This window comes from Nannospalax galili, unplaced genomic scaffold, assembly GCF_000622305.1.
Source record: "Nannospalax galili isolate Female #2095 unplaced genomic scaffold, S.galili_v1.0 scaffold344, whole genome shotgun sequence".
NCBI lineage: Eukaryota > Metazoa > Chordata > Mammalia > Rodentia > Spalacidae > Nannospalax > Nannospalax galili.
Genome location: NW_008352153.1, coordinates 557,220 through 580,449, shown reverse-complemented (window position 1 = coordinate 580,449; position 23,230 = coordinate 557,220). Strand labels below are relative to the sequence as shown.

At 38.9% G+C, this 23,230-nt stretch overlaps 1 protein-coding gene and 1 pseudogene across 3 annotated transcripts in view; one reads left to right on the top strand and one right to left on the bottom strand.

Annotated features, from left to right (window-relative positions):
• Window positions 1–23,230, bottom strand: part of Ttc27 (tetratricopeptide repeat domain 27) — a 170,925-nt gene that overhangs the window by 109,111 nt on the left and 38,584 nt on the right. For all 3 annotated transcript variants that reach the window (XM_008849048.3, XM_029554058.1, XM_029554057.1), the window contains exon 9: window positions 21,714–21,780. In XM_008849048.3, coding sequence (XP_008847270.1) covers window positions 21,714–21,780 — 67 coding nt within the window. The remainder of the gene's footprint in view (window positions 1–21,713; window positions 21,781–23,230) is intronic.
• On the top strand, window positions 3,369–3,897 carry LOC103746763 (annotated as a pseudogene).

The window sequence follows — 23,230 nt, the reverse complement described above, 5'->3', positions numbered from 1 at the left end:
CAACCTACTGACAAATTATACATAGCAGATCAAGAAATATATGTCTAGGTAAGGTTTATCTGAGAACAACTGGCCTTCGCCCAAGATTTATCTATATGACACACAGTAATTAAAAATACCAGACTGATGGAACTAACCTTCTTGGGTCTACTTTGAGGCCTATAATAATTTGGTCATAAAAGGGACATAAAAGACACTTTTTGCTCCTTGCCCTCCTAGGTCGACTAGTTCCAGGGGACTATGAGCGTCTCTCAAAATGTCCTGTAATAGTGTTGGGTCACCTGTGATCTTGATCAAGGAGGCTGAGGAGACCCCACCAGATGGACTTGAACCAGTGTCCAGTCTACAAAGAGGAGGGTCAACACAGAGGAATCATTTCCTCCATGCTTCCAAGCAAAGCCAACCATGGTCGAGAAGGACCTTTGACTTATCTTCACATAGGCGGAACTGGTATAAGAAACTATTGGTTTATCTGGACCAACTGTATGGCCTTAAATACCGAAAAGGAAAGTATAACCAAAGATTAAAGGGGCCAATATGATTTCTCAAGAGTCCATATGCATAGCTAAAGGCTACATAGCAAGCAACAATGCCAGACAGGAGATACCTTCTTTTGAGTTGTTGGCCAAGGTGGCCAAAGGGACTCCCAGATAGTAACCCAGCACAGAACTGGGAAAAGGAACAGCAGACCCTAATCTTATCTAAAGGAATATTGACAACTGATTGCTGCTAGATGAGGAACAGCTGACCCTCCTAAAACAAAGACCTCTAGATAAGCTGATTAGATTTACCAGAAGGGCAAGCAGTGGGGAATGGCTGGGGATGCAGACAACACAGCAGACAGTAGCAGGGTATCAGAGTATAAGGGCTCTAGTGAGGGGAGGGAGGCTATGGGAGGGTGCGATCTGGGAAGTGGGCATACAGTAGAATGAGATGGTTTGGGATGGTCTTTGTGATATACACACAAAAAAAATTGTTTTTTTAATGTATTATATTTGAGGAGGAAGCATGGAAATTTACGTCATGCTAATTAGTAGAGGTGATAAACAATACCATTGAAATTTGCCCGTTGACTTTATAGAGATACACAGGTGCCAAGGACCCACGTGCAACCAATTATGACTAGTAATAATCAGATATATACAGATGCAAGCACCAACATCTCAGTGTTAATAGCAAAAACAATGAGCCTTTCTGCAAGAACAATATATTCTAAAATGAAATGGAGATCTTTTTTAAAGGTTAAAAACTCATCCAATTTTATGTCTTACAGGGCTTATACTGAGTTCAATAATATATATTAATTCAACTGTGAACCTAGAAACTTGCACCCCTTTGTGAAAGAGATGTACTATTGCTCTGGAGCGTGTTACTGAATATGTTAAAGCTGTAGTGAAAATGTTCTAATCATGTAGTCATTAAAAAATTTTTTTAAATGATAAAAAAATTCTTCAAAGCATAAAAATTTGCTCCTTAATAATTAGTAGATGTGTAAAACATTATCATTGAAATCTACCTGATGACTTTATATCCATGCTCAGATGCCAAGGAGCTCAGAAAGTAAGCGACTGTGACTAGTAATAATCTGATATACAGATATTAGAAACGCATGTGCAAGCATCTTAATGTCAATTGCATTAAAAATGTTTTCTGCATGAAACTCTGTATTTTAATAATGAAATGGAGATCTTTTTTAATGGTTAAAATTTCATTTAATTTTATATCTTATAGGGTTTATACTGAGTACAATATTGTATAACTGTAATAATTCAACTGTAAACCTAAAAATGTACAGCCAATTTTCAAAGAGATGCATCCTAGCTCAGAAAATTGAATATGTCAATGCTGATGTAATGAAATCCTTCTAAGTATGTGGCTATTAAATAAATAATTTTTTTAAAAAAAAAGAAGGGGGTCCTGCCAGTCATGGTGGCACATGCCTTTAATCCCAGCACTCGGGAGGCAGAGGCAGGTGGATCTCTCTGTGAGTTCAAGGCCAGCCTGATCTACATAGTGAGTTGTAGGCCAGCTGGGATTATAGGGAGACCCTGCCTCAAGAAGACAACAAAAGAGAAAAGGAGAAGAGGAAGAAGAAGAGGTGGAGGTGGAGGAGGAGGAGGGGGAATAAGAAGAAGAAAAAGGAGGAGGAGGAGGTAGTCTCAATGGTTTGCTCACCAAAGGGATGAAATGTCTGACTCAGAAAAACAATCAAATCAGACTGTTCCCTAAACTGGCATGGTAACAAGAGGTTTGCCTTGGACTGTATGTGAACATCAAGCAAAACATTCGCACTAAACACCAAAAGTAAGATGCAACCTGACAAACAGATATTTAAAAGGGTTTATAGAAGGAACGGGCTGGATAATGGTTATCACTGAAGAAGGTGATCATCTTCTATCAGTTTGACTTAGAGATATAGATTTGAAAAAGTCTCCAAATAGGCAACTGTAGACTGTATTTATTTTGTACAAAGAACTGTCATGAGTTAAGAATCAATCATAAGGGGCTGGAGAGATGGCTCAGTGGTTAATAGCACTAACTGCTCTTGCAGAGGACCTGGGTTTAATTCTTTTTTAAAGAATTAATATGCAGATAAAGAAGACTTTAAAAGGAGTTTTACATATGCTTTATTAACTTGTGAGGAAAATTTTATATATATAGTTATTATATATATTTGTGGGGGTAATGTTGAAATAAAGTCTCCCTGTAACCCTAGCTGGTATGGAACTTACTATGTAGACTACACTGGCCTTGATCTCACAGAGCTCCACCTGCCTGGCATTAAAGTCGAATGCCACCATACTGAGCTCCAAATCAAATCTTAAAAGCTACTTGCAAACAAGCCTCTCCTAAATTGGAATACAATGGGAAAATAGTGAAAAAGATGCCGATACTAGTCTAGACTCCATCAACTCCCTTGGGAAAGATGTTTGCCATTTTTAGACCTGGATTTTCTCATCTAAATGATGATGAGATTTGATCTGAGGGTCTTTAGCTAGGGCTGCTTACAGCTACAAAAATTTGTTTTCATAAAATTCCATTTGTTCTATGGCAAATAATAATATAGCAAGGTTCCAAGTAAGCTGTTAAGATGCTGCTTCATAAAGGGGCTGGGATGTACCTCAGTTGGTAGAGTGCTTGCTAGCATGTATGAAAGCTCTACGTTCGAGATCCAGTTTCGTATAAACCAAAAGTAATGGCATGCCTATAATCCTAGCTAGCACTTGGGAGGTTGAAAAAAGAGGTTCAATAGTTCGAGATCATCCTCAGCTAGAGTGAGTTCAAGGTCTGCCAGGTTACAAGAGACTGTCTCAGGAAAGAAAGAGAGAGAGGAGGTGAGGGGAGGGGAAGGGAGAGGAGGGCAGGGGACTCCTAAAAGTAAAACCACCATTCTCATCAAAAACAAGGAGCTGGAGAAGCAGGAAGAAAAGCTAAACCAAGAAAGCTTAGAGAATAGAAATCAGCTTGGTAAGATGCCAGAGTGGGAAACCAGTGAGGAGCAAAGCCAGATGTTGTCTTAGACAGAGATGGAGAGAAATCTTCAGAGGACTGCCATGAGGGTGTGGTGCAGTTACTCAGTGCTGTTCAGGAACATCAAAAGAATGTTGATGAGAGGGTTAAAGAAGCAGGAGGCGCCATCAGAAAGCAAGCCAAGTTCATATCAACTGTTTCCAAGAAAGATTTCATCAGTGTTCTTTGAGGAATGGGTGGAAGTAGAAGGAAAGCCCAGCTGGGAAGAACCCCCAAGCCAAGCAGACTGAGGTGAAATCAGAAGAGGGTCAGGTTGACAATTCTGTATGAAGATTTCATGATGGCAGCCCTCCATGAAAGGCTGGGACAAGAAAGCGATGGGCCAGATGGAATGGAGCAGGATCTACAAGTGACACTTATATCTAAAATGATCTGGGAAGCAGGCTGGGAACCATTGTAGCTTTCTTTGAAAAAGACTTTCACTTTCTTACAAGTGGGGAGTTATAAGACACCATTTGTTAAAATATTTTGCCCTTTTAAAAAATTGCTGTGTTCCTCCATTATGTATTTTTACTTTCAATAACTTTAAGCATTTTTCCAAAGTATTTGTACAAAGAAACATTTTCTGGAGCAGCAAGCTGGGCTTTTTGCTAGTATCATTATATGTGAACACACGCTGATCATGTTGTCTTAGTGTCACCACTGTTTCTAAAATGAACTTCAATCTGTAACTAAAATGTACTTTTTGAAGTAAGATTTCTCTACCTTCCAATTCAAATCCATATGTCTGCACTTTGGGAGGGAATAATTGGTGTCATTTGTTTGTTTTTGTAAGTTGTTGAGGAAAAATCTATGTGATAAAACAAAATTATAATATTTCTGATTTTAATTTAGATATGTTGGCAAATGTGATTAAAGGCCTACCAGACCTCTATTTTCATATTAATTCCTTCTATATACTAAAACATAATGATTTTTGTTATTAGTTTACTTTTGCATGACAGAGTTATGGAGATGGAAATTCTCATATTTAATTTATGCAATAAGTTGTAATTTCTTTGGAAGCTGGTTTAGCAAATTTTATTCTCTTTTCCTCCTCTGGTAACTGAATTAGTTTGAATTGTGTTTAAGGACTGTCAATCTAGAGAAGTGATAGAATAAGAGAATCAGTAATATATATCAGGTGTTGCATCTGATTTGAGACTTGCTTCCTGTATTGTTGGCTTAAAAGTCATGAAATTAGATGACCTTTAGTATTTTAGTTACTAAATAAAAAGAAACAAGACTATTTAATAATATCCGTCCAAAATTTCTGTGACACGTGGCTGAAAATTATAGTTTGTAAGGAGGTTACATAATCAATGTGAGAAGGATTCACCTTTCTACACCCAAAATTATCCCCCACCAACTATCGGCAAATCCTTGCATCTGTAATTCACTGAAGGATAACCCTGCCCACAAGTATTACACTACAGCAAAGCCATTTCAGACCCATTTGAGTGTCACAAGTATTATATGACTCAAGTTAAATTAGCCCTAGCCTAAAGAGTATACACCCACCACATTGAGGGAAAATATGTTTTTGTACTTATCTCAACTTTTGAACTTTAGCATCAAATTATGTAATTAGTATTTTTATCATTTTAATACAAATAAATGTGAATAAATATTCCTCAATAGTAAAAAACAAAATCTTTCCTAAACTAGCCTGAGTTTCTCTACTCTTCCAGCCATTGCTTATGCACCCTTGAATAAGTAAAATCATAAAACGAAGATGTCTTACTCATAAAGAGAACAAGACAGACAAAATTTAGCTGAATTATGCTTATCCACTTCCAAAGCTCTAAATATGAAGAAGAAATAGCACCATGAATTCACAAGTTTCCCTTTGTTGAGTTTTAGTTACCTTGTATTTTGAATTAAGTTGAATGCAATTATTTTAGACTTCACAGCCACTTCATAGCCACTCACACAGTTCTTTACTGTTCAATGAAAGAAAGCCAAAGAGAAGTATCTAAAAACAGTTGACTGCTCAGGTGCCCAAAATGGTAAAGAAAGGCTCTGACAATACTAAACTGCCTCAGAGGCAAAGACAGTTCAGTGGCTTCACAGTTCAATCCCTGAACTGAAGCAGAGAGCTTATTATTAATGCAGTCCAGTTGAGGGTTACATTTAGAACTTTACTAGTCTGTTTAACCGTCCTAAAGTCTCCTAGATTTTACCTCTAAAAGCTTTATAGTTTCACCTTTTACCTTTATATATTACATCTGATTTTTTTATGTAGCATGATCTGCAGGTTAGATACCTGTTTTCCATATGAATATATAAATTACCCAGCACCACTAATTGGAAAACCTATGTGCTGCAATGCCTTCCTTGTCATATATCAGGTAAATGCATGCATGTGCATCTTTTCCAGACAGTCTGCTCTACTGGTTACTTTGTGTTTCCTCATGTCCAAATGTCTCCATTTGGTGTTTCTCAGGCTTTAAATTGCATAAAAACAACCAGAGAGAGTGCCAAAATACAGAATCCTTGGCCTCAGCCCTAGAGTTCTTGATCAGTATGGTATGGGGTGGAGCCAGAAAAACTCCATTTCTCGTGTGCTTCCAGCTGTGGTTCATTCAGCAGCTCAGGTACCACAATTCCATAAGCACAGTCTTAGAACAGCTTTGTAACAAGTCTTGCTGACTGCCAGTGTAAGTCCTCCAGCTCTGTCCATGAAGACTGCCTGAGCAGTTCTTCACTATGTATTTCTATATGAATTTAAAATGAGCCTTAAAAAAGTCAGCTTTGGGGCTGGAGAGATGGATGGCTCAGCGGTTAAGAGCACTGACTGCTCTTGTTCCACGGGATCCAACACCCTCTTCTGACCTTCACAGGTAATTCAGACATGGGCACACTTACATACATGGCAGGCAAAACACTCATACATATAAAATAAAAATAATTTTTTAAAAATATTTTTTGTTATTTTTATTTTATATGTATGCATGTATTGCCTGCATGTAGGTAAGTGCATCCGTGTCATGCAATGTCCACAGAGGACAGACGATGCTGTTGGATCCCCTGGAACTGTAGTTATGGACAGTTGTTAGCTGCCATGTGGGTGCTGGGATTCGAAACCAGGTCTTCTGCAAGAACAGCCAGTGTTCTTAACCGCTGAGCCATCTCTCCAGCCCCAAAATAAATAATTTTTAAAAATTGATTTCATGTGTGTTTTGCCTGAATGTGTATATATATGTGCACCCTCTGTGCAGTGCCCTCAGAGGTCAAAAAAGCACATCAGATCCCCTGAAACTGGAGCTATAGAGGGTTGTTAGCCACCATGTGGGTGCTGGGATTCAAACCTGGGCCCTCTGTAAGAGCAGCCAGTACTCTTAACTGCTGATCCATTTCTCCAGCCCCAAAATAATTTTTTTTAAAAAGACATTTAAATGTGAAAATAAGTTTTCTTTAAAGCCAGCTTTAGTTTTTCCATACACATTTTTTAAAAAATGGCAACAAAAGCTGGGCGTGGTGACACACGCCTTTAATCCCAGCACTCGGGAGGCAGAGGCAGGCAGACTTCTGTGAGTTCAAAGCCAACCTGGCCTGGTATACATAGTGAGTTCCAGGACAGCTGGGGCTACAGGGAGACTGTCTCAAAAAGACCAAAAAAAAAAAAAGCAACAAAATCAAATTGCTGGAATTTTGTCAATGAATACACTGATTAATGTAATTTTAAAAGACCTGAAATTTTTAAATATTGAATCATATGTTCAAATCATATGCCTCTATGCCTCCTGTTATTTAGGTCTTCATTAATTCTCAATGTTTTATAGATTTTAGTACTGGGATCTAACAAATCTTTTGGTAAATATAGTTCTAGGAATTTGGTGGGTTTGACACTATTAGAAACAGTATCTTTTCTTCTTTTTTACTTTTTTTAAATTATAGTAAAAATACACAGAACGTAGAATTTATCATCTAATAGTTTTTAACCATACAGTCCAGTAAGGTTAAGTACATTCACTCTGGCAATTCACTTTACTGGGTAACCAATCTCCAGAATTCTTTTCATCTGAAACACTAGTCTACACCAATAAGCAACAGCTCCCCATTTCCTCTCACCCTCTCCCTAGAAGCCACCATCCTACTTCCTGTTTCTATGAACCTGCTACACTGAGTACCTCATGCAAACAAAATCATGCAATTGCAAATTCTATCTTGTAAAAACCCACTTCTTTTTAGCCTGGAGTCTAGTAACTCTAGTAATTTGGTGATATTTTAACTCACTAAATTACTAGTATTAGTTAAAATTCCAAATGTGGTTTGAAGTAAGATAAGAAATTTTGTACCCAACAAGTTCCACGTTAAGGATTAGAACACAGCTAAAGAACTTTAGTCCAGGGCCTGGAGAGACATGGTTCACCGGGTTAAGAGCACTGGCTGCTCTTACAGAGGATCTGGGTTTGGTTCCCAGCTTCCACATGGTGGCTAACAACTATCCATACTCATACACATAAAATCAAAATAACAAATAAAATATTTTATTTAAAAAAAAGAACCTTAGTTCATTTCAACCAGATACTGGTATATGAGATGGAATTTCCACCACTTTTACTTGAAAAGAGGAACAGAAACCACAGAATGACATTTGCATGCTGTTTTAAGAAAATTTCTCATTCTCAGATTACACTAACCAAAGTCTATAAAAAGTGATTCATTGAACCAATAAGCTTCAGCAGCTATACTGTTTTTCATGAGCTCTTAATATTTTTATTATTGTGAATACTGAAATGAACTCTGCTGATCTCTTATTTATGGTTACAATGATGTTCTTTGGTTTGGTTTTATTGGGGGAGAGGAAATGAGAGGGGTGTGACCTCAAATCCAAGGCCTCACACATTAGGCAACCTCTCTACCAGTGAGCTACAACCCCAGCTATTTATAATTACAATGATTTATAAATGAAAGAATCAATCTACCTCAGCAATTGTTGATAAGAAATGTAAAAAGATGCTCAGAGAAAAAGACCCCTCACTACAGATGATGGAGGTGCTACTCTGTAAGGTTGAGTCAGCATATCCCTTTAAGGTGTGCCACCTGACCCAACCTGCAGACTCATGGAACCTTAAAAGCTTCAAATGAAAGTCAGTGAGAGACAGGAGAGATGGCTCTGTGGGTAAAAATGCTTGCTGATTACCCTTGCTGTGCAAGCTTGACAGCCTGAGTTCAATTCCTGGAACCCATGGTGGAAGGAGAGAGCGGACCATCCACTGACCTTCATGCAAGTACCCCCCCATCTATCTATCTATCTATCTATCTATCTATCTATCTATCTATCTATCTATCTATCTATCTCTCTCTCTCTCACACACACAAACTAAATTATTTTTTAAAAAATCAGTGATCACTTTAACTTATATTATAAAGCATATTTTCCTATCACAATAAGCTCTCTTTACATGTGTATATGATTTATGTATAATTACTTTATTCAGCTAACACTTTCCCACTACCTGCGACATTTCCCTCCTGCTTGAGACAAGCAACAAGAACTTTTTTTAACACTATCATCAAGGATCTGGAATACAATTTTTTTTTTTAATTATTAAAAACAAAATTCCCTGCTGGGGTGGTAGTTCATGCTTTTACTCCCATTACTCAGGATGAAGAGACAGGAGGATCTCATAAGTTCAAGATCAGGCTAGTCTACATAGTAAATTCCAGGCAAGCCAGTATTATATAGTGAGACACTATCTCAAAAAAAAAAACAAAAACAAAACTTTCACTCTTGCAAGTGCACATTTTGAAAGTTTGAATAATCTCCCAAAGGTCACCAGGATCCATTCATTCAGCAGACAAGCAGTCTACTCCTTTTAACACAAAGGAGCTCTCAGACAGCTGCTTTTTCCACAGGTGAATCAAAGCCATTTCAGCTTTCCTTGTACATGAATAATTGTTTGGCCACATCAGTTAAACGGAATGATGCCCAACCAGGTCAGGCTGACCTTAGGAGCAAAGAACAAAGAAATGCCATAAAAAGCACAATTTTCTCCCTTTTAATAATGATCTACTTAAAAGAGCATTTATTTGAAGTTAGTACAAAATGTCAATAAGTTTAAACTTCCAAGTTTCAGCTGTAAATTATTCTAGAAGTAGAACACTGATCCAGATCCCCTATCCTTGCTCTGTAAACCATTCAAAATCTGTAACAGGGCTATTTTTCCCTACGTCTCACTGGTGACCCTAATCAAATCTTCCAACATAGCTGAAGGGCCCTAATGGAACTTAAACTTACCCATTCCCTTTGCCTCTGCTATATGGCTCCATCAAAACCTCATCTGTCTTTCAAGGCCCTCCTCAAATCCTCCCCTAGGGAATAAAGTGTTCCTTGGCCAGTCCTAAATATGTTTCTCCTTTCTTAGCAATTACAGGTTTTATTTATCGGTGCTATCAATTTGCACAACTTTCAAACTTCCTGGTATTGACAATTATATTTATGAATTCATCTGATCTGAGCTAAATTAAAAATTCCATGAAGTTCCATTTCATGGTTTATTCCTTTATTTCTTCCACAGTGTATGACTCCCACACTATACAAGGAAGGTTAAAAATGAGCAAATTATTATAAAGTATAATGTAAACCTATGAATCTATGACTAGCTTTTTAGCCTGCCACATCTGTAAAATTACTATTGCATGACATTTCAGAGTCCTGACAAAGTCACAATTTAGTTATCCCTTCTCCTGTCAACAAATGTCTGCTCCAGCTTTTTGCCATCACAAACATGTGCAATTATTAAACACTATATATGTCTACCAATGCAGACACAAGAGTTTCACTCAGGCATCCTCCTAAGAATGGAATGTCTGGAACATCTGTGATGCACAACTTCTTGGTGCCACACTAAGTCAGTCATGTGGTAAAGCATGGACTAATTAGTCTTTAATTCTATTTTTTAATTTTCAAATTAGTTCTAGCAGTTATATTTTCCTTCCAAAATCATAAAAGTCTAATAAGTAACAGAAATTGTTTGCACCCCATTTTCTTTAAACACTCCACTTGGAGCTGTTCTACATTATAAGCCAGTGAACTCCAATTTGTGCAGTCTTTTAACGGGCTGCTTGCTGTTTCTTTTGACTCTAAAACATGAGAGCTTGCCTTTTCTTCTTCAGCTTTAATTGTGAGCTCATTGCACAACTTTAATTTGGTAATAGAAATGCTTTCCCCTGGAGGAGACTAGGTACTACAGCCAAAGGCCAGGCAGCACCATGAATTTCAGATGACTTCAGACCTGCTTGAAGGTCTTAGCTCAGTGGAAAGTTCTGAAAGTGCTGTTGCCCCAGATGACCCAGGCCCTCATTGTTTGTTGCCCAGGCTTCAGGTGCCTGCCTCTGGCTGCTGGCCCTGACTCTAGCTCCCTGGTTTCTTCGTGTGTCTCTGCATGTTTGTGTTTAACCCAGAGGGGAAGAATCTTTAGGTATCTTTCCTACCTCTTGTGAGACTATCAATGTCTTAATGACATTTCTAGGACCTATTTTGTAGCAAGGTAGTCTCTCAGAGCACCTCATCATCTGTCATACTGCCAGCACTGAAAGTCTGCAATATCTGGTCCACTCTCCTTTTGTTTCACCTGACGTTATTTCTAAGCTCCCTCCAATTTCCAAAAGAAAAGCACATTATCCCCAAAAGAAAAGCTTTGACAAAAAGCTTTAGAAAGAACCCTAGATGGGGCTGAAGAGATGGCCCAGTGGTTAAGAACACTAGTTGTCCTTGCAGAAGACCCAGCTTCAAATTCCAGGACCCACATGGCAGCTAACAACTGTCCGTAACTCTAGTCCCAGAGGATCCGACAGCCTCTTCTGACCTCTGCGGCATTGCACAACACAGGTGCACTTACGTACATGCAGGCAATACATGCATACACATAAAATTAAAAAAAAAAAAAACCCTAGAAATATCAGACCTAGCAGGGATTAGAGTTGTAGGGCAAGACACAAGTTTGAAACCTAGAAAAAGAGATGCAGACAAACTGACAGAAGTTCAATGGTGACCAAATGAACATGTCCTAGGGAACCTGTCCACATCTTCAACCCAAAGAAGAATGATTACTAGTCATAAGGCAAAGGTAGACTTTGCTCATTTGCTGTGTAGATTTTTAAACTTCTCCCCTTCAGAAAAGTAGTGTGAATGAAACAAAGAATTTCTATATAACTTTATTCTAAATTCTCGCCAAACAGACTCTACGAAAAATGGCATTTAAGAGATTTAAAATAGTTAACTCATACACGTCCACTAACATAAGAAGTTGCTTGACGCCAGGCATAGTGGCACATGCCTTTAGCCCCAGCACTCGGGAGGCAGAGGCAGGCAGAGCTCTCTGAGTTTGAGGCTAGCCTGGTCTATATAGTGAGTTCCAGACCAGCTGGGGCTACAGGGAGACCCTGTCTCAAAAAAAAAAAAAAAAAAAAAAAAAAAGAAGCTGCTTGAAACTTACTTTTTAATGTATTAATACTTCACTTTATTTAGTAGATGTCAATTACCTGCACTATTTCAGTATTCAGGCTTCCTACCCACAGAACCCATTCACACTATTTTTTCTATTGGTTAGTAGACTCTCAATCATGAGAAAAGAAAATTTAATTCAGCTAACTTTTTTTTTTCAACATTATTAATTTGTGCTGAGGGTCAAATATATTCCTAACTACAGCTCTAAACAGCATATTCTTCCATTAAATCTAAAGGAAACTAGCCTGATTTTACCTCAGAAAAGCAATAGTACCATTATATTGCGCATTTGTTCTAATATTCCTTCCACTTAATATGACATTGTCTGAATATTTTGTGTTGTACTTCCAAAACTGGTGACAAAAAATAAGCAATATTAACAGGGAGATCTACTTAATAAACAAATTAACCTTAAATAATATAGGTCTAAATAACATACATATATTCTCCTCTTCAGTAAAGTATATGATTGATACATTATATAATACATTTGCATTTGGTGTACACTGTGCACTGTTTTGACAAACGTTAGATACCTATAATCACTAACTAGACCAAGTTACAGAAAGCAGCCTAGATATTCCCTTGTGCCACTCTGAAATCACTTTGTGATTTACCTTTTGTCATTATGATCTAGAATTGCCTATCTTAGAATTTCCATCTAGTCATACAGTCTGGAGTTTTTAACTCAAAATATTGTTTCTAGGCTCATCTTTAGTTCAGTCATTTTTATTGTTGAATATTATTTCATTAGATGGGATACATTGCAGGTTCTCATTTATGTGTTAGTGGACACTTGGGTTGCCTCCACTTTTAAGCTACTGTGGATAAAAACTATCAATGTTTGTATATAAGTCTTTGTGGGAACATATACTTTCATTTCTCATGGGGTAACAACCTAGAGATGCATTTGATGATAAACTTCACAAGAAAATGCCAAACTGTGTGCTAAAATGTCTATACAATTTTACACTGCCACACCAACACTCAATAGTGCTAGTACTATGGTGTTCTTATGGTACACAACGGTATGTTGTGGATTCAAACTGCATTTCCAGGACAACTAATGATATACACATGTTCTTCATGTTCTTATTGACCACTAATATACAGTCATCCCTCTTTATTCATGGGGGACTGGTTTCAGGAGCCACTGCATGGATCAAAATCCACAGGTGCTCAAGTCCTTCCTATAAAATGGAATAGTACTTGCATACAACTTATGCACATCCTTCCATATATGTTAAACTACTTCTAGATTATTTATAATACCTAAAACAATATAATAATATATAGAGTTGTTATACTGTGTTCCCTAGGGAATCATGACAAGAAAAAATTTGTGCATGTTCAATACAGATGCAGTTTTTTTCCAATTATTTTATATCTGAGTTTAGCTCAATCTGTTAAGGACAAACAGAAATGGAGGGCCCAACTGTATCGTTGTTGAGGTTTAGGAGTGTCTAGTCAAATCTTTTGTTCGTTATTAGTTGAACAGTTCACCCTATTATTACTGGGTTGGATGAGGCCTTTTTTCTAGATCCAAGTCCTTTGACAAATACATGAACTGTGAATTTTTTCTCCCAGATTGTGGCTTTTTCTTTTCATTTTCTCAATGTTTTTCTTCAAAGAGCAGAAAGTTTTAATTATAATGAAATACAGTGTATCACTTTCCTCTTTTCATACACTTAACATCTTAGATGAAATTAACTTACCACTCCAATGTAGTAGGATAAATTGTAATTGAAGGAAACACAGGAGAACATTTTGTGACACTGGCGTCCATGTTTCAGGTTAATTTCCTTTTACACACTAATTTCCTTTGAGATTTCTTTACTGATCCATGCTGGCCTGGAACTCACTATGTAGACCAGACTGGCCTCGATCTCACAGAGATCACCTGCCTCTGCCTCTCGAGTGCTGGGATTACAGGTGTGTGCCACACCTGGCTAATACTTTGAGATTTTCAAGCTCTCTAATAGTCATTACATTGTAGAAAGAAAATATCTTCCATATGCTAGCACTTTCTTATTCATTTGTTCATTTATAGAAACTTTCTGTCCTAGCATATGGCCTCGCTGAACATTCCATATGGACTTGAAAAGACCAGGTATTCTGAGCATACTGTTCTCTAAATGTCAGTTGATCAAGGTAGGTCACAGTGTTGTCCAAATTACTTCTACACTTACAGTTTTTGTTAGTTGTTCCATCAACTCCTGAGACAAGAGCACCAAAATCTCTAACTGTGACTGTGACATCAGCTACTTCTCATTTTCATTATCTTTTGTTTCACATTGCATAGTCATAGGTGCATACACTTATGACTTTTCTGCTTTCATGGTAAATTTTCCCTTTATCATTTATTATGAAGTGGTCCTCATTGTCTCTAGAAATCCTTTCTCTGGAGACAGGATCTCTCTGTTGCCAAGGTTAGCCTTGAGCTCACAGTCTCCTGCCTCACCTTCTCAAGGAGTTGAGACGCTTATAAGTGTACAACACTTCACTCAGCCCTAGAAATACTTTTTCAAATGAAGAACATTTTATCAGACATTAAGTTAGAAATCCAGCCCTTTTATATTTACTGTTTTCATAGGATATTTTCCACTCATTTATTCACAACCACAGCTTTATATGCATAATGCATCTTTTCTAGGAAGCAGAGTTGCATCCTGCTTTTTTCCCCATTATGACAATTAACAATCTTTGACTTTTATTTAATGTATTTACCCATTAACAATATAATTATCTGTATAAATATTTGTACTCAGTAGGCTGAGGTGAGATAATCATTTGAATATGGATTTGAGATCAGCCTGATCAATATAAAAAGACTCTATTTCAAAGCTGGGCAAGGTGTCATTCCAGCACTTGGGAGGTAGAGGCAGGGGGATCATGAGTTCAGAGTCATCCTCAGGTGAGGATACTAAGCTTGAACCCAGTCTGGGCTATCTGAGACCTTATTTGGAAAAAAAAAAAAAAAAAAAAAAAAACCAAACACACCATCTCAAAGAAAAGAGAAAGAAGAGATCAATATCAAGACAAAATATATTATAATAAAATGTAAAACTTCCAAAGGACTTTTTCCTCCTTCACAGAGACTTTGTAACCTCAAGAAGACAGCAGAAGGCAAGCTGCCAGTATCAATTCACACTTCACAAAATGTTTGCCAAGGAAAACTGAAACACCTGTATGAATTAACTAAATTGTTTCCATTTTCAACAATGGAAGGAAATTAAAAACATAAATGTCACTGACTTGGCTCCTTTGAAAGGAAATAATGTAATTAACACAGCTAATTTTAAATTATCAAAAGGACATGACATAAATGGTTCTTAAAAATAATACAGGTTTTTCACTATGACTCAGTTTCCCTGAAATAAGTAGATACGATTACTCGGGAATAAAACCAAACAATGGCAATCTTACAGGGAAAGCTATGGCTTTTGGGACAAGCATCAGATTGTCGAATTAAAATATTTTCAAATACATATGAAAATGCCATAAGAAAACCGGTCAGCCTGTATGCTTGTTAAATTTTTTCAGTTAGAAAAAAATTTTCCTCACATCTCACACATATTTCAACATGCTACACCAACATGAAAACACTGGAAACTTTTCTCCAAGAAAAAAAAAAAGATCATATTATTTCGGCAAACCTCAGGACAGTTCATTAAAAGTAAATAAAATAGCCAGGCATGGTGGGGCACACTTTCAATCCCAGCAATCAGGGAGTAGAGGCAGGCAGATCTCTGTAAGTTCAAGGTTAGCCTGATCTGCATGATGTGACACTGTCACAAAAAGAAGGAAAGAGAGAGGGAGGCAAAGACAAAGACAGAGACACAGAGACATAGACTCAGCAAAATATAGAATCAATAAACCATTTGTTTGAGTATCAATAATTATCTACCAAATACAGTGCCCAATGTGGTAGCACTTGCCTGTACTCCAGAACTCAGAGACAGAATTATGAGTTTGAGTTCAGCTTGGATAACATAGCTATACCCTATCAGAAAGCCAAATATAGGCATAGTGGTGCAGATCTCTCTGAGTTCAAAGCCAGCCTGGTCTACATAGCAAGTTCCAGAGCTGTTAGAGTTATATAGTAAGACACTGTCTGAAAAAAAAAAAGCCAACTGTTGTATGTTAACAAATGCCAAATACCTATGATCTCTTTCTCTCCAACAATTCACAATCTTTCGGTAGGATATTAAAATTTCTATTAGCTTGCTATTTTATCAACAAATGCATCTCATGCCCCTAATAGTACAACTTCAGTTACCAGAGCAGAAAAACAGATACCCAGCAAGAGAAGAGTATGCTGCTCCTGTCTTCTCTGCTCTCTTCCACATCCACAGCCAATTCTACGCATATTCTCTCTCTCTCTCCCTCTCTCTCTCTCACTCATTTTTAAGACAGGGTCCTCTCTCTCCTCTCTCTCTCTCATTTTTAAGACAGGGTCTCCCTGTAGCCCCAGCTGGCCTGGAACTCTATGAAGACCAGGCTAGCCGCAAACTCATAGAGATCCTCCTGGCTCTGCCTCCCAGGTGCTGGGATAAAGGTGTGCTCCACCACACCTAGCCATGCCTTCTCTCTTTAGGCTACTCAGAAATAGGATGCCCTCCTCTAAACCAGGTACTTAGATAGCCCAGTTCATCACTGAATGTTGAGGGCACTAGCCTCTACTTCCTGTGGGACACTTTTACATACATTCCTACATTTGATCGACACACACCCCTTTCCCTTATTACAGCAAAGGAAGATGGAATACTGTAGCTCTCCTTAGAATTATGGAGAGCTCCCTCACCCATGGAGCCAAGCAGAACAATGTAGCTGCAGAACAGAGCTCAGTGCTATTCCAGGGCTGTACTCTACACTCATTCTCTTACTCTGACACACTTGTTGAGCAACTAGGAGTAAGGCACAGAATCACTGTGCAGACCCTGAAAGGGACCTCTTTGGGAAGCCCGGAATATAGGGAAGGAAAGACATAGACACAACTAATGGCAATAAATGACCGTAGCCAAAAGAGGAACAGAAACAAGAGTTCAGAAATAGAACAGTGCCTAAAAGTGGTCCACCTTCTCTCAAATACTCTTGGAGCTACACAGGATACAACTGTCCCCCAGCATCTGTGAGGGTGCTGTACAGCATTTTCCTTCAAGTCAGTCACCATCTTCATGAGTTCAGCTGAGATTAAAGGTGTGCACCACCACGCCTGCATTTGGCTTTCTGATAGGGTACAGCTATGTTGTATAAACTGAACTCAAACTCCTAATTCTCCTGTCTCTAAGTTCTGGGAGTACAGGCATGTGCTACCACATTGGGCTCTGCATTTGGTAGATAATTATTGATACTCAAACAAATAGTTGGTTTATTGATTCTATATTTTACTGAGTCTGTCTGCAAGATTTGTTGACTGCTGACTCTCCCTCACAGAAGCAAGGGGCAGAGAGGTCACTGGACTCTCACTGGAGTATTCAGTCACTCCTCCCAGCCAGTTATCTACAACTCCATGTGGCCTTAGGGATCTTAGGGAAGAGCTAGAGTATACAAACTAGGGAGGACCAGGGGAGCAGGGGCTCCATATGAGCAGCTATAAGGAAGCCATCATCCCTGCTTCCAGTGTGGCTGCTGTAGTGTCTCCCATGCTCCTGCCCATAACCCCTCACCCATGCTCTATAAGTGAGTCCAATAAACTCACTGGTTCTCCAAGGGGAACTTGGGTGGAGTCAGTAGCTTAATCCACCGCGCCCCAATTCCTCCCAGGGAGAAAAATTCTATCAATGGAGGAAGGGTTGGTTCAGGTACCACCAAAATAGGTATCTAAATATCCAAGGATGTTCAAGCCCCTAACATAAATAATACAGTATCTGCATGAAGTCTACACATAACCTTCCTTGTAGTTTACTCTATGTTACTTATAAAGACTAAAATCAAGTAACTGCTATGTAACTTGCTTATACTGTTCAGGGAACAATAACAAGAAAAAAGTCTACACATACTCAATTCATAAACAATTTTTTTTCAAATATTTTAAATCCATGGTGGGTTGAACCTGAGTGCAAAAACTATGAAGGATTAGCAATATAAATAAAACTTCTTCCTTCCTTAAAACCAGAAACTACTTCTAATCCATCACGTTAGTAACTTCAGTAGTAACTTCAGGGTAAGAGGAAGGATGAACTGATGAGAGAACAGTGGACGCCACTGACTTCAGTTTTTCATATTTCGTATGTTTCATTTAAGAAAGCAAAAGAGGGGCTGGGTATGGTAGCCATGCCTTTAATTCCAGCACTCAGGAGCCAGAGGCAGGTAGAATTCTGTGAGTTTGAGGCCAGTCTGGTCTATATATATAGTGAATTCCAGGCCATCCAGGGCTACATATATGTAGACCAGGCTGATCTTGAATTCACAGAGATCTGCCTGCCTCTGCTACTGGAATTAAAGGCATGCACCACAATGCCCAGCTCTACAAAATGGTTGACATAGAGTGTTTGAATGACATTTTGCAGTAAATGGAAAGAACATATGTGTAACAATGAACTGCTTATGAGATCCATCCCAAGATGTAAGATGATGTTACTATTGATCAGTTACTCCTGATGTCCTTCCATGCAGACCAGTAGGAACATTCCTATCATTTGCCACAACCCTTTCTTCAGTCATTAGTAAAAACCCAAGTCATCTGCCACCAATACATTTGTCCTCTGTCAGTGCTGTACTTCCCTAAACTAACTCAAGCTCCTGGCCACTCCAGACCCTCCATGTCTTCCCAGCATGTCCCACTTCAGGCAGATCTGTGTTTAGTATCACCTTCCCACAGAGCTCTTTCTAGACAACCTTAACTAAAACCACCCATCCCCTCTAATCACTAACCCTGCTTTACATTCCTCCTTAGCACTTCAAATTAATATCTGTTCTCTCTGTCTGCTGAATGTAAATTCAGGGCTGGAGAAATCACTCAGAGGTGAAGAGCACTGGCTGCTCTTGAAGAACCTGGGTCTCGTTCCCAGCACCCACATGGTAACCGTCCATTTCCAGTTCCAGGGAATCCGACCCCCCTCTTCTGGCTTCTGCAGGCATTACACACAAGGGTGCAGTTATATACATGCAGGAAAAACATTCATACACATAAAATAAAATAAATCAAAAAAACTTTTTCTAAAAAGACTGTAAATTCATTGAAACTCTGGAAAATACTGTTTAATGCTGTACCCTGAAGGAGGATCACAATGTTTGTATACATAAAATATTTAATAGCTATCAGCTGAATGGAAGGTACATAAGTTTTTTTAATGTGTCATGAAAACAATGTTACCATGTTGCTTGCCAAATTCCTTATAGCCCAGGTAATAAATAAGACATTTCCACAGAATTAGTGAAAGCACACAGTATAATGGTACACATCCAAGATTCTGGAGAATACTGAAGTGGGTTAAAAAAAACAGGCACCAGAGGACTCAAAGAATGAACATCAAATCAGCTTCAACAGTATGTAGGAAAAAGTAATTTGCAAAACTTATAGTACAGACAAGCTAGGTTCTTTCTTTTGTCTTATTTAAAAAATAACAAAAAGCCGGGCGTGGTGGCGCACGCCTTTAATCCCAGCACTTAGGAGGCAGAGGCAGGTGGATCTCTGTGAGTTCAAGGCCAGCCTGGTCTACATACTGAGTTCCAGGACAGATGGGGCTACAGGGAGACCCTGTCTCAAAAAGACCAAAAAAAAAAAAAAAAACAGAATTCTGATTCCTCTTGAGAATTAAAATGCTCTTGAAAGCATCACGTATCTTAAGGAACTTGATTCATTAAAGAACATAAGTGGCCATTTTGTACAGCTGCGGGGAGGTCATGAGCCATGCCTAGATGGAGACCTTCCAGTTCGGCCTTAAGAGGGAGCACCCACACTCCTGGTCCACACACAGAAGCTGTGGTCCACAAGAGGCTAAGGCTGTATCTCAAGCCAGATGCCAGACTTAGTAATGTATAAGAGTCTCCAAGGTGGTACTGGTTTTGAAGGCATGAAGGGGTCATGCATAAAGAGAACTGAGGCTTGATGTCCTGTGAGGCCATTAGTGAAGATGCAGCTTCGGTTATAGTAGAGACCTCAGGATTGATGCGTCATGGACAGATCTGGGGCTTGGCACCCTGTGAGGCGAAGAGGCCATTGGTGAAGGTACAGCCTCAGTTGCAGTGAAGGCCCCAGGATATAGAAAAGATGCTAGGACTGTGGGATGACCACCAAGGACAGAGGCAGATGTGACATGGAGCCAGCCTGAACCTATGAGACAAAATGTATGTGCTATGGGTGGCAGAGCCAGAGAAGTGAAATGGCCCAAGCCCTTTGGAGCCCAGAAGATTGTGAGTATATCCCAGATGTCCCACATCAAGCTACACAGCTAGAATTTGGTTTTACTTAGGTGTATCTGGTTCTTCCCTTTGGAAATAAGAAAGTATATAACTTGTTTTTGATTTTACATGAGCCCACAGTTAAAAGACTTTAGAAAGGCATGTTAAGCTTTTAAAGTATTGGAATTTTTAAGGACTGTGGAACATTCTCAAAGTTGTACTATGTTTTATATTGTGATATTAGTATTAGCCTAAGATCTGGGGGACAAGAAATAAAAAGGTTACAGTTTAATAGTGATTTGTTTGTGCGTCAAGCTGTCAAAGGGTCAATTGTGCTAGATAAATTCAATGTCAACTTGACACACCTAGGAAGAGGGTACCTCAATTGGGGAATTTCTTCTATCAGATTGACCTGTGAGCATATCTTTGAAGCATTTTCTTGATAGTTGAGTAACAAGGGAGGGCCCAGATCTGTGGGGGTGGTGCCACCCCTGGGCAGGTGGTCCTGAGTTGTAAAGAAAGCAGGCTGAGCACAGGCCAAGGGAGCAAGCCAGTAAGCAGCATTCCTCCATGGTCTCTGCTTCAGTTCCTACCTCCAGTTTCCTGCCCTAGGTTCCTGCACTGAGTTCTCACCTGACTTCCCTCAAAAGATGGACTATGCCTTGGAAGTATAAAATAAAATAAACCCTTTCCTCCCCCATCTCCAAAAAAAGAACATATATATCTTTTTTCATTCATCAAGCAAAAAATATAATGCTCAACCCTTTCCTCTGTGATAAACTTCTTTCTTCCTGAAAAGCTGCTGATCTCAAGTCCATGAACATCTATTACCCACCTCTCCTTTTCACAGCTGGTCTTTTCCTTCCCTCCCAATCTTTGTTGTCCCTCCTTAATCCTCTGCAATGAGAGGCACCACATGCACTCTGCACTCAAGGCACCAATGCATCCAAAGATTAAGCCCACAGCCTCTTCTCTGCCTGCCCTTCTGTCCTCTTGTTCTATGCTATTCAACACAGATAAGTGGCCCATGTTCTGACACCCTCTCCTGACCCTGATTACAACTCTTTGTCAGCACACCCACGGAAGGCATCAAAGGGGACCTCAGTCTTAGGCAAAAGAGCTGTGAACTTGGGAGGGAGGGAGGGAGGGAGGGAAGAAAAGTTAAAAGAAAGGAAGACAGAAGGAACTGTTTGTTCATAGCCTCTGAATCTAAGCAAGTACAAAGAAAAATAGTCATGCCTAAGTAAGCAGCAAGAAATGTGCCACTTGAGAAGTGAAATGACAAGCGTCCCCCTAATTTCCTTCAGTGGCAGTGTTTCAGCATGAGGCAAGAACACACCAGAGGCAAAATAATTTACAAGGAGAAAGAACAAATGGAAAGGGAAAAGACATTGCTCACCGATGTAAATGCCAGCAGTTCCTCTTCAGTTAACTTGTGAACTGGATTATTCTTTTGGAAATCTGTGCTTTGAATTAAAAAATAAAATGAATTCTAAAGTACAGGTTGTAGCTAATGAAATATAATTCTCAAAATAAACTGCTATATTTTATAACATATATTTTAACAGGCATACTATAATACTATGGCATTATATATAGGTATAGAAATGAGTTAGCCAAAGATAAGTATAAAAAAAATAATAAAATGCTGAAGCCAAGTGTGGTGGCATAAGCCTTTAATCCCAGCAGAGGCAGGCAGATCTCTGAGTTCAAGGTTAGCCTGGTCTACATAGGGAATTCCAGGCCAGCCAGGGTGACATGAGACCCAGTCTTAAATAACAATGAAAAAGTAATAAAATGCTGAAAATAAAACATGGTTGGTGTCAGTATGATTTATCTTATTAGGGAGAAAACAAACGAATAACTCCAGAGGCTGACAAGGCTCAGTGAGTAAAAGTGCTTGCTACCAAGCCTCACAATTTGAGTTCAATCCCTCAGGTAGAGAGAACCAATTCTGCTGACCTTCACATCCATGCACGGTACCAACTCCTCTCAAAAAATAAATGTTAAAAAAAATAAATAAATTCAATCTATACCACTCACAAAAGAAAATGAAAAAATTAATATAGTACTAACTTTCATTTACTAAATTTATGCCACAAAAAAATTACTATAACCAACAGGCAAGTTAAAATAGTCACCAAAGAGGTAGAACAACAGGAACTCTAAGGTTCTGTTGATGCAAGCCTAATTAGTGCAAACATTTTGGCCAACAATCTGACTTCAGCTTGGGGACTCCACCCTACATGATACAGCCCAGAGAAAGTGAAAGAGTGAGCCAGGAACGGTACACACAAATACTCAATGTAAAAGGAAACGGCTGAAAAATAACCAAAAGGCCCAAAGGAAAACGACAATTGTGCTATAATCACACAATGGAATGCTGCGTTGCAAACTGAACAGCAGCCACAGATAAAATCACAGAAAGAGAACAATGAGAGGAAAAAAGCAAATCACAGAGAACTACAGAAAACTGAAAAATAAGCAAATGAGGCTCCTGCCTTACAGGTACACAAGGCACAAGATTAAATATATTTTTAATTTTTTTATTTTATTTATTTTTTTATGTCTATGCATGTATTGCCTGCATGTAGGTAAGTGCACCCATGTCATGCAATGCCCCTGGAAATCTGAAGAGGCTGTTGGATCCTCTGGGACTGGAGCTACAGACAGTTGTTAGCTACCATGTGGGTACTGGGATTTGAACCCGGGTTTTCTGCAAGAACAACCAGTGTTCTTATCTCTTGAGCCATCTCTCCAGCCCCTAAATATATTTTTAAAGGCCAGACAATAACAAACCCAAAACTCAGCATAGCACTGTCTCTTGAGGAGATCAAGAAAGAGGTGAGGAGAAAGCACCCAGGTTGAGCTCATGATATCTGTAATCTTAAAGTCCTTAGGTTGGGTGCTGGGTTC